The 12,467-nt window shown below is 41.2% G+C and overlaps 1 protein-coding gene across 1 annotated transcript in view; it reads right to left on the bottom strand.

The window, feature by feature from the left end:
* GALNTL6 (polypeptide N-acetylgalactosaminyltransferase like 6) overlaps nt 1–12,467 on the bottom strand; it is a 1,100,859-nt gene that overhangs the window by 731,000 nt on the left and 357,392 nt on the right. Inside the window, exon 2 of the mRNA XM_046656926.1 lies at nt 1,030–1,138. Within this exon, the coding sequence (XP_046512882.1) occupies nt 1,030–1,138 (109 nt within the window). The remainder of the gene's footprint in view (nt 1–1,029; nt 1,139–12,467) is intronic.

The following is a 12,467-nucleotide window of genomic DNA, read 5'->3' as shown; positions in this document are numbered from 1 at the left end:
GGTGGGAGGGGGAGAGGTTTATTTGGAGAAAAGGAATAAAAGAAGAAAATGAAAGACTATACTTAGATCAACCACCCTTGACCCAGAGCTAAGAACATTTCACAGCTCTGAAAAATTTCACAACTATTTAAACACTCTCACTCCCGTTTCCCTGAGGGGATGAGTTATGAGGAAGGTTGACCAGAAGGGCCTCACACTGTGGCTAGTTATAGTTTTGCTGCTGATTTGACCTGGAATGCAGTGTCTTGGTGCTTCTCAGAAGTCTTTACCAAACAATAGCTTCTCTATTTCTGTGACATCCTCACTATGAAAAAAACAGAGCTCCTTTGGTCAAATAATGGAACGTGGACTTCCTATCATACGTTATTCACTTTCACTTAATTTCTACTTATATATACTTCTGAATATTTGTTTTCAGCAACCTAATTTATCAGTTCTTCTAGAGGGACTTGTTTTTTCCCATCACTTTTTACAAGAAGTAAGATATTTTCTCTATCTCTAGCCCAAGATTAGAATTCTTCTACATATATACAGACCTACTTGATTCCATTTAACTGTCTGTCTGTTTGTCCAGGTAGCAGCAACCAACCTCAGTTCCCTGGCTTCTGTGATCCACCAACTTTCTGTACCTCTGCCAATGTCAAGAGTTGTGGTACTCCTGCCATACTTTGCATTGCCAGTGAAATCTACCCCAGCCCTAATGAGTGAATCTGGCTCAAGACGCCAAGTCAAGTCTCATTGATAAATCCCAAGATACTCCCGGAAATTATTGAAAAGCAGTTTGGAAATATAAAGCATGATAGATTTCTAAAACTTTAATGACCTCTTCTTCAGCTGATATTTTAAAGGCTGTTTATTATTTGTTTTCTCTCTGAAATTTGTTTTAGTTTTGTCCAGCGTTGACCTCCAAAATCCCCATGAAACATACCTTACTGTGTGCAGAACAAATGCTAATTAGAGATCCTTTAAGTGACAAAGCAGACACTGCTGTAAGTAAAATAGCACTTTGGCTTACACTGAACTTCATACCTGAGCGCATAGCCTCTTTCTGAATGCTTTCATAGTCATGCCAGTCCTTTCTTCTCAAACCATCTGTCCATGCATAGAATTGCCCATCGCCCAGGCCCAGTGGGAATGTCTGTGGAAAAGGAAAGTATTCAGAGCATAAAAAGGAGGTATTTCCTTTGGCATGGTAGGTAAACACATAGCCGGGCACATAACAGGCAGTCAAGGAATATTTGTTGAATAAATGATTCTTCTGAGTATACCAAAAAGAAAGCTATTGCTAATGACCAGATTAACACACATTTTAAAACCTTTTTTCAGCTTTTAAAATAATAGTATGTGTCACCCACAACTCCTACCATTTCCTATTTTATTTATCCAGAGACATTAACAATTCACTATATCACCTCATCCTAGCATACGTGCCTAGCTGTTTTCTCTTGCCCAAAGTATAAATACTAGTGATACTACAAATGCATTAAATGGAAATAATTTTATTTATGATTTGTACAGTTTTATGCATTTTGATCAAGTATATTTGAGTGGCCTGATAATGTTAGTAACCATTCGTTGAATGCTCACTATGTGCCAGGTGCCATGTTAAACACTCCATGAATAGAAGATCATTCAATCTTTATGATCGTCTTTGGTTGTAAATCTCCATTTTTCTGCCAATTAAACTATGGCCCAGAGAACTAAAATAACTTGAATTAAACCATTGTGGCAAAGTCTGGACTTGGACTAGTTCTGTTAGGACCAAAATTGTGGCCTTAACAACTGTTAGATACTGTCTGCCATCTAGATTTCTGTTAAAGTATAGTACATGGTTACACTTAGAGTTGAAGTTATCACCCACTCACCAACTGTAGTCACAACATATGTTTTATGCTTTGGTAAAGCCCAATATGTTCTAATGTCAACTTGAAAATTATTTCTGTGTACATTACTGAAGCTACTTCTTTTTTTATGGTGTTTATTTTTGGTCATAAGAAACAAAAAATGTTTTTAATAAAATTTATTTTCATGATCCTAGTCAAGATAATGTAAAATAAATGTTTTTATATTTGAGTACTATTTTCCTTACATTTGGTTCATTTTTGGAAATAATACATCTAGAGAATGAAGAGAAGAAAATTTTTTAAAGTTTCATTTTTGGTATAACAAACTATGAATAACTTCAGTGATGAAATTTTATTCTAAGATCCTTTCCAAGGCAAATAAAATGTCTTATAAAGAACACAATTATTGTGCTTATGAAAAATTGTCTACCTTCAGTCCATTTTTATAGCTTGTAAAAGATCCACTTGGTTTGAAAGGATGAAAATGGATCTTAATATTTAAAAAAAAACAAACCCAACAAGGTAGTTAAAATCAGAGGAAAAATTTTCCAAATCAGGTTCTATTATATATATGTTTAAAGGAGTTTGTTTATAATAGTGGTGAGTTCAGGAAAAAAAAGAAACAACAAAAAAATAAACACACAAAGATGATGTTGAATTTATACAAAATATAAGGATAATAAGGATTAATTTTAAAATGAAGATGACAAGAAGAAAGTTATGGGAAAATTAACAGAAAAGGATATAGTTTTAAATAATCAGATAGCTTTAAACTACAACACCCATGCTTTGTCTCAGACACTCATTGACTGAACAGTAATAAAAATCTCTTACACTGATTTACATAATACCAATTTATAAACATCACTTTCACATCAAAATTGATAATTTCAGAATAAATTTTTACATGAAATATGTAGATATCCTTGTATAAACTCCAAATATGCAAAGTTCTCTCTGGTTCCCTGTCAATTTGCAAACTGGGCCCCCACACGGAGGCAAGAGGGCAAGGAGAGACTGAAGAAAGAGGCAGAGTGTTCCAGATTGGAAGGTAGCAGGTTTAATACGCAAGGGAACTTACATATGAGGGCTGTCCTGGGTGGCCGAAAGAGGAGTGGATCTCCACACCCGCCCGCCAGAATCTTAAGAGTCTATATAGTGGCCTAACAAGGTTCAGTCATGTATACCATTCAAAGGGTCTCAACAATACCCTGTCTCAAGGTTGTGTCCTTGAAACAGTTCCTAAGGGGGAATAGTGGGCAGAACTACTTTCCAAGGACACAGGAGGGGGTGAGGAGCCTCTGATTGTGCGGCCCAGCTCACGGGTCAACTGGAGGTCACATCCTCTCAATGACCTCCTCCAACACGCCACCCTTCCTGGCAGCTCTTAGAATCTTACATGCCTCCCTCTTCCACAACATGCCCTGAGTGGTCAGCAAGGGATTTTCGTAGCATGAAAGTGGCTTCTTTGGTGGCTATCTGGCTGCACTGGGGGCAGAGGCCTCAGCCACAATACAGGCATATGCAAGAGAAAAACACAGATTAAGAAAATGATTCCCAAAATACGTAACAATTTTTTCCATTGAATCCTTCCATCCAAACCATTGATTTACGAAGTCCTCTAGGCTGGGGTTGGATTATTCAGGGCATTTACTTGTGTCCTCAGGTGACTTAATAGAGATGATACATTAGCAGACTCATCAGGTATGAACATACAACATTCTATTTGAATAATGGCACAGGTGCCTCCTTGTGAAGCGGTAGTAATGTCCAAGTGCATTATATTTTGGAGGACAGTTTTTCTCATTAGAGACATTTCAGTGTTAAGTAAAGATAGGCTTGACTGGCTATCATTTAAGGCTTGCTGGGTGAATTTAGTAAGGGCTTCCATGTGTGCTAAAACATCCTCCAGGCCAATGGAGGGAAAAAATATGGAGGCCAAATGATCGTACCAGTGGAAAACAGAACGTGCCCACCTGGTCTTGAAGAGAGGGAGTTTGGCAGCTTTAGGAACTTGACCTGGTTGCATATACCATTCATGTTGGCCAGAGGAGGCAGTACTGTCAGGCATGAGGAGATGAACTGAGGGTGGAATATGTCAGAGCAAGACTCCTACCTTCTCCCCTCTTTCAATGGTGGTGTTCCATTCCAGGTATGGTGTGTTTCAACAGGTCTGGCTTGTAGAAGATCAACAAGATTTTGGTGAAGACTGAGTAGTTCCCCCTCACCCAGGGGTGCAAAGTAACTCATTTATCTCTATGGGACATCCCATTGCAAATTCCAGTATATAATACCTTTCCCAGGCATGTTGGGACTTGGTATTCTCAGCAGCATAGCACATTGATGCATGGTGAGAGCTAGGGGACAATGGCTGCTTCCTTCCACTTCCATTCCTTTACAGTATTGGTTATCTCAGCAGGGGGCCCCAGTCTGGCATATGGAATAACAGGCTGTATTGGTTGATCATTCAAATGTATCAAAGTCTGGACAGTACTTTGGTCCAGCTGGCCAAGGTTTTTATCTGCTAGTAATTTAATTTAATCTGCTGCTTTAATATATTATTTTTTCTTTCAACAAACCTTGCTGTTTGTGGATTATAAGGAGGTAGAACCTTCATTTAATGTCATGTTCTTTTGCCAAGACTTGCACATCCTGACTTTTGAAATCTGACTCTCAATCACTGTCTATTCAATGAGTCTATTGGTACTTCGTAGTCAGCTTCTCTAATCCTCTAATGGTGGCAGCCTGGTTTGAATGGTGACGGGGAAAACTTGGGATAGGCCACACACAATGTCCTCACAAACCAGGGCATACTTACAACCCTCAGTCAGAAGGAGGGGACCAATATAATCAATTTTCCAATTCCTTGCTGGTTGGGAACTCCAGTGGATGGCCCCAGACTCCTTTGGAAGTGGCCTTGGGCATTGTTTAGAACACACATGGCATGCTGTTACTGTGTTAACCAAGTCACTGTATTTGAAGGGCAATCCAGTATCCTTGTGAATACTCCATAGCACTCAAGCACTATGGTGGCCACTCTTTCTATGTACCCAATCTGCTGTGTCTACTGAAGCGTCATTTGCTAGGGCTTGTACCTTAGCTAGGGCATCATCTTCCTGATTGCCAGGAATTGTTGGTGCCTTATGACCCTGGACATGGAAGACAGTCAGGACTGCCTCAGGCTCTTGAAGGTGAACCAAACGTCTTTCCACATATCCTGACCCCACAAGAGCTTATTCACGATCATCCACCCCTCAGCTTCCCATTGTCAAAGCCATGGGGTTAATCTCTTTAGAACAGCCCAACTGTCAGTACAAAGGTTTGACAGTCAGGGTTCATGAGTGATCACCAGCCAAACTGCTGCTCTGAGCTCAGCCCACTGGCTACTGCAGTTTGTTCCTGTTTCCATCCAGATGATGTCAGTCTTGGGCTGAATAGTGACTGCAGTCCATGTGAATAGGTTGCCCCAAATAGATCCATCTGTATACTAGGCATCAGCAAGAATTTCCCCCACTCCTTCTCTGTGGGCTGTAGGGGCCACCATGGGAATAGTGGTGGGGCATTTGGAGGATCTACATACTCTACCTGGCCTAGCAGCACTCACATTTCTAGAGATGTGGGCTGGCAGATAGGCAGCTCCTCTGTTGCAAATAGGCATGCTATTAGCCAAACTGGGAGTTTGAGCTATGGCAGATGTAGGTCAATGGAATATATTCTCAAACTATCCCTTGATAGGAAGGGAAGTTCTTACTGTGATATGCTGTTCTTTCCTGAGACTCTCCACCTGGAGGAATGCTGTGTACACTGCTAGGAGCTATTGCTCTTTGAGGAGTATACCAGAAACCCCCAAAGCTTCTTCCGGAGCTGAGACCAAAATCCCAGGGTTGCTCTCTCTTTCTGTTGTTTCTGCCACAGTGCCTAATCCGTACTTTCCAGAGTCACAGATATATCTAACTCAAATGATAGCCCTGCTTGGGAGATGCCCAGAGCTTTAATCTGCTTCACTAGTGTTTTGCCTTCTCAAAGTTCATCTTATTGCTCTCACCCTCACTCCCGCATGTGCCCTATCTTTAGCAAGTGGCAGAAGTGATGGAGGCACTGTGCCAAGTGGGGAATCAAAGTCTTCCAAAACCCCCAAATCCCTGCAAAGTCTTGTACGTCTTTCACGTTCTTATGGGTTAGATAGGCTTTGCACCTTATCAATCACTGAGCACGTCTTACCCAAACAAATGACTCCTAAAAACTTTATGGTGGTGCCTGGGCCTGGAATTTTCTGTGGAGCCAATGCCCATTCTCTCTCTCACACACATAAATTCTGGCAAAGTCTGCAGAGTGTCTTGCAGCAGAGGCAAGTCTTCACATATTAACATTATATCATCAATATAATGGGCCCGTTTTACTGATGTGAGGAAGGAGAACAGAGACAGATCTTAGGCTACCATACCATGACATACTGTAGGGTTGTGAAGGTAGCCGTGGGGAAGCACTCAAAAGGTCCGTCATTGCTTCTCCCACATAAAGGCAAATTGATCTTAAGACCCAGCAGCCAGTTTTATACTGAAAAAAGCATTTTCTAAGTCCAGTGTAGCATGGTACATTCTTAGGACCATGGCCAACGTATCTAAGATAGTGGCAATGTTGGGCACAACTGCACAGATGGGGGCCACTACCTTGTTCGATTCTCAGTAGTCCATGGTCATCTGCCATGAGCCATCTGGCTTTTTTATTGGCCATACTGGGCTGTTGAAAGCACTATGGGCAGGGTGTACAACACCCACTCAGTGCAGTTCTTGAATACTTTCTCCTATTTCCTTATGCCCCCCACGCAGTTTATAGTGTTTGACAGTAACTACTCTTTGAGGGAGAGGTGGACTGACTGGTCCCCAGTCAGTGTTTCCCCTCAGCGCTGATCTGATTAACACCCACAGAAGTTTGCAGCATTTGACCTTGTGGGATATCAATGCTCAATATGTTCTCTGGTTCTGGAGAGATAAAAACCTCATATTCTCATGGGGGAGAACATCCAATTTTCAGTGTCAAAGGGACCTTCCTGATCATAAACATGTGCCCTCTGTAACCATCAATGGCATTGAGAGGGCCAGAAAACTTTTGAGGGTTACCATGTATTAGAGTACGTTCAGCTCTAGTATCAACCAGAGCTGTCACCATTTGTTTATTTCTGGGGGAACCAATGAATAGTGAGTTCAACCTGAGGCCTCTGATTGCTTCCAGTGCTCCTCACCTGCAGGCACTCATGGCCTACCTCTTATACGTGGGCATGGGAGGCACATGCCACAAATAGGACTGTATCGCTGAGGCCTCTGCTGGAGCAGGCAGAGCATCTGGGATGGTAGAGGAGGATGGGGCAGGTCTGAACTACTGTTCAGGCTTTCCACAGGCTGACCAACACAGCATCGGACTGCTAGTCTATCTCTTCAGGTGGGGTCTCAGCAGCCATGAGGTAAAACCACACTTGCTTTCACCAGCCCCTCTGCAGTCAATTGGGATAGTCCTTTGGCTTTTTGAGCTCCCTTTCTGTCTCTCTTGGGTCTTTCCTACAGCCCGTACCTATTGCTGGCATTTGTCAGTTTCCCCCAGGTCAGCAATGGATTGCCCAACATCATAAATATCTTGTCCCATGACTGGGCTCAGCATGGATATTAGCATCCCATACCAGGTGCTGGGAACAGAATGAAGTATCTTGACCTTCATTCCTGCAGTGAATGGCCTGATCATGGCCTTCAAAGACGGAGGCGTAGATGGCCTGTCTCATTCCCAACTCCCTAAGAATTTGTTGTACATCCTCTATGGATTTCTTGGGTCCCACATGCCCAGAGAAGTCCCCCTCATTAGGCCAAGCCTCCCTGCAGGCTAGAATAATACAATTTATAAGAGAGTGAGTCCCTTGAACAGCCCCCTTGCCCCCACCCAGTGCCATGCAGGTGCTGCTGGAGGGCAGAGAGTGTGGTGATGTTGTTCATTTTCTCTGCCTCCTGCCCCATCAGAGAAATACCATCACCTTCTATATCCCATAGCTGCACCAACTCTGCCTGGACACTTGCCTTTGCCTTTTGCTGGAACTTGGCAGCTACATCAATAGGCTCAGCAGGAGTATATTCTCTCATCATGAACATTTCATGGATTAGGGGCTGCCCTACTGACTGACTGTTGTTGCTGTGCTTTGAGGTTCCTTTGTATTAGGGGTCTGATGACACGAGGTGTTTTGTCTGTTTCACAGTCAATCACCACAACATCCTCCCCCTTTGCTCTCCTCACTTTCCCAGGGATTCCACCTCTTAGGCTCCCAATCAGGCTTTGTCACAGGTACTCAGACTTTAATCCATGGCAGCTTGTATGCTTCTAGCTTTGCAAAATGGCATGCTAAGATCTCCAATCTGTTATCCTGCTCTCCCACCTTGTCTGTCTGCCCCGAAGCTGGCAGAGTAGTGGACAACTGCATGTCCTTCTTTAACCTCAACCCTTCTTCCAACTTTCTAATTTGAGCTTCAGCCTATAGTTGGGTATAAGTGGCCAGCTGAACTGCCCACAGTAGAGGCCAGGTCACTGCAGCAGCTGTTAGTTTCCCTTCTCTGCTGCAGTGCGCAGCTCCTCCAACAAGTGCATTAGACCACTCAGCATCTTGGGGGTGTCCTGTACTCATGCAGGGGTCCACAAGTATCTAACGTACCGGTCACCCCTCCCCACATAGAAGTGGATGGTCAACTCGGTATTTCCCCTGAGGATGCCTCTTTCCAAAGACCCGTTTCTTTGGTCTCCTGCCTGGCTTTCCAATTATTGATTTGCAAGCTGGTCCCATACAGGAAGGGCAAGGAGAGACCCAAGAAAGAGGCAGACCACTCCAGATCGGTAGGTGGCAGCTTTAATAAGCAAGGGAACTTACATGTAAGGTTGCCTTGGGTGGCTGCAAGATGACTAGATCGCTGCATCCACCTGCCAAATCCTAAAGTTTATATAGAGGTCTCAACTGGATTCAGTCATATATTCTGCCAAGCTGGTCTCAACAACACACTGCTCTCTCAAAGCTGCACCCTTGAAACAGCTCCTTGTGTGGGGCTGGTGGGTGGAAAGTACATTCCAAGGACATGGGAGGGGGCGAAGTGAAACAGAGCTGATTGCCAGAGCCCAGCTCGTGGGTCAACCAGAGGTTGTATCCTCCTGATGACCTTCTCCAACATTACCAGGCACATTCCGTTTCCCTTATTTTGATATATTTGATGTATAAAATTCTTAGCAACTAGTAGTACATAGCAGATTGAATACAAGAGTTAATTTTTGCTTTCTCAAAATCCTATGAAAATGACAGGAAAGCATCAGGTGAAGCAAGAAAGCAAAGAGTTGAATTGACATAAATTTTTTGTAAGTGGCTGCAAATTACTCGAAGAGAAGCATATTTTCTTATGTCATTGAACTTTGAAAACTTAAAATTGGAGGCATGAGGCATTTCTGAGGGTGAGATTAAAGGTGATAACAAAAAGACTGACATTTTTTATGTGGGGCAGTAAGACTCTCCTGGGTTCTCTCCTCAATTCCAACAACCAGGTGACTTCTGAGGCTCATCCACTGTGCTCCTCACCCATAGAGAACTGGAGTTTGAATGAGAGAAGTATGTTTTCAGGCTACTAGAAATAGTTGAAAACAAGGACACCATGCTGTAGTGAAAATCAGGGTTCCATGTAAGTCTGTAAACCAAGTATTGTTAAGCAAAGCTAATCCCACACTATGTTCCCAGAAAGTTGCCAACTCACCTTACACCTCTTCAGATAAAAGATAGATGAATTCCTATACAGAGAAGTAGAATCAAAAGAAAGAGATGGGTACTGGCTCCCAGGTACACACTCAGTAACTGCATGGGGAAGTCCTCCTATACACACAGTATTTTCACTACTTCACTCGTAAGTATGAACAGGTAGCCAAGGATTACCAGACAAGTGAGAACATTTTAACATAAAATTCAAAGGATTAAATAAACAAAATTTATGATAAACTTGAAGAAAACAGAGGCAATGTAAGGCTCAGACGAAACTTCCCCGAAAAGTCTAAATTTAATTTCCTCAAACAGCTTTAAGAAAAAGTTTCTCCATAGAATGGAAATTTAAAAAGAAAAGTATTTAGAGAATAAGAAAGAGCCCTTGAAAAGTGGAAGTGGGATAGCAGACATAGAATAATTAAGAGACAGTTTGGAAAATGAAGATCAAAGGAACTGTACTAAGAAAGAGAAAAGAGAAGAAGAAGAAACAACAGCGTTAGAGGCATAAAGGTAAAACATTGAAGGGAAGAAGCGAAATGGCAGCAAGCCTAGAGATCATCCAGTCCCGAATGGAGAAGGAGCATGGAAAGCAGCTCCAGAAGGGAAGTCTGTGAAAGAAAAGCAAATAGAAAAACAAACAATCTTTGCCTATTTCTAAAAACATATTGAAAGAAGAGTTACAGTTCTTCCAAAGAGATTGGAATGAATTATTTATGCATATATATGAATCTAAGCAAATGAAAAGTGAAGTAATTAATAAAGCTAGAGAAAAAAAATGTACAAGAAAGAAAACACCCTATTTCATTCAGATACAAATACTCTTACCTGAATAGTGGTTTAACAAAAATTAGTGCTATAACTATACTTGAGGTTGAGCAAAAGAGTGGAATAAGATTGTTAAATATGCATTTTATATAACAGGAAAACAATAGATAAAACCAAAATGGGAAAAAAATCAGAGAACAGTAATATGCGCATGCTACCTACAAATATGGAAGCACGTAACAGAAATTAACGTCAAGAATTGACATGATTGCCCCTGGGGATCAGAAATTTCAGATAGGATAAATTGGGTCAGGTGATTGCTGGTTACCATTGTAAGCCTTATATTATAATTATATTTTAAAAATTATTTGAAAATATTACTTTGTATAAAAAATAAATCTCAAAATTTCTGCGACATTCTTGGCAGTTATTAGTGCTCTAGTAAGGTACACACGTTATTTACGGCATCATGAGAATATTTTATGATGGTGGAGGAGTCAGGTTAAAGCAGACCATCTGAAACTGTGCTTTAACAAAGGCCGTCTGAGGATTTGCTTTACTAACACCTCTTCTTATCTAGATCGGTGCAACTCACAGACCAGCAGCATCAGCACCACCTGGGAACTTGCTTGAGAAACAATTCCCTGGTCCCAACTCACACCTTTCAAATCAGAAACTTCGAAAGGAGAGAGATATGCATAAATCTGGGTGATTCTGAGGCTTACTGAAGTTTGAGAACCACTAATCCAAATGAATAGGAAAGTGACACAATTATCACATGAAGAAAATATGTCAGACTCATTCACAAAGGATGTGCCAGAACCTACTGAAGAATCATTTTCTCATTGAGGGCTGATGACCAATATAAAGATTAGACATGTTTGCATCTTTTTCACCTGCAAGAAAGATAGATCAATAAATCTAAGCCAATCCCAGTCCATTTGTATAGAACTACCTTGGTTCTGAAAGCTTAACCATCCAGTAAATGACACATCAGTATTCTGACCTTGCCTCTCACATGAGCAATTTCCAGTGGCCGGATCCATTTGCTTCTCCCCTGGGTTATATTTTGTGTCCTCTGTGTGATTAAAGTAATACAGATCCATTATCTATGACCTTGTAAAATAAATGTGAAGACTATTGTGCCTTCATCAGGCATATATTTCAGACCCATCATTAGGTCAGCCATTTATTTGTGAGCACGCTTTCTATTTTTCACCTTGTGGACTTTTTTATTCATTGTAACATCGCTACAAATAATTAACTTGAAAAAATAGCAGGGGTGGAAGAGACAGAAGCCATTAAGTAGCAACCATATGTAATACTTAGAGCTGAATCCTAGAGCCTATTGAAAAATAATATACTTGAGAATGAGTCATGAGAAAAGATTTCCAAGGGTAAAACATTACTCACAGACAATGTGTTTAACGGGAGGAGCAAATTCAAACTGCCTCTGGGGTCAGAGATGTGGCACAAATGGGTGAAAAACTGGGATGTACCACTCTAGGAAGTGATGGATTCTTTAGTTACTTGACCACTGTATTTAACTTTCAAATAATCTTAAAACATCTCTAAGAGGCTGTCCATCTGGAATCCCAAGGTGAGTAAAAAATTGTCCTTTGCCTCTAAATTAGAGCAGTTTTATTTATTATAACTACAGATGCTAATGACATTGCAAAGACACACTTGTGAATCTCTCTGAAGAAAAGATTGTCTGTACTCTAAAACCTATCTTAGATTTTATAAATCAACAGCTAATGGACTTATATTCTCACAGTCAACCATATACCTACCACTATACTTGTTCTTTTGAAGACAATATGATGTAGAAGTACTCTGGATCCAGGACCGGAAGACACACATTAATGTTTCAAACCATATGCAGGAAATCTAATTTCCTCCAGGTCCCTCTGTTGACTCACATATGAAATTAGGGTAATAAAAATAAAACGCACCTTACCCACCTCAAGGTGTTTTTGAGTAGTAAATCAGGTAGAGTATGTGAAAGCACTTGGCCTATCATAGAATGATATATAAATACCACTTGTTTTCACCATCTCCGTTATTTTTATAGACATTTGAGTTATTTC

This window comes from Equus quagga, chromosome 3, assembly GCF_021613505.1.
Source record: "Equus quagga isolate Etosha38 chromosome 3, UCLA_HA_Equagga_1.0, whole genome shotgun sequence".
Classification (NCBI taxonomy): domain Eukaryota; kingdom Metazoa; phylum Chordata; class Mammalia; order Perissodactyla; family Equidae; genus Equus; species Equus quagga.
The sequence above is the reverse complement of the archived record's forward strand: the minus strand, read 5'-3'. Positions and strand labels throughout refer to the sequence as shown.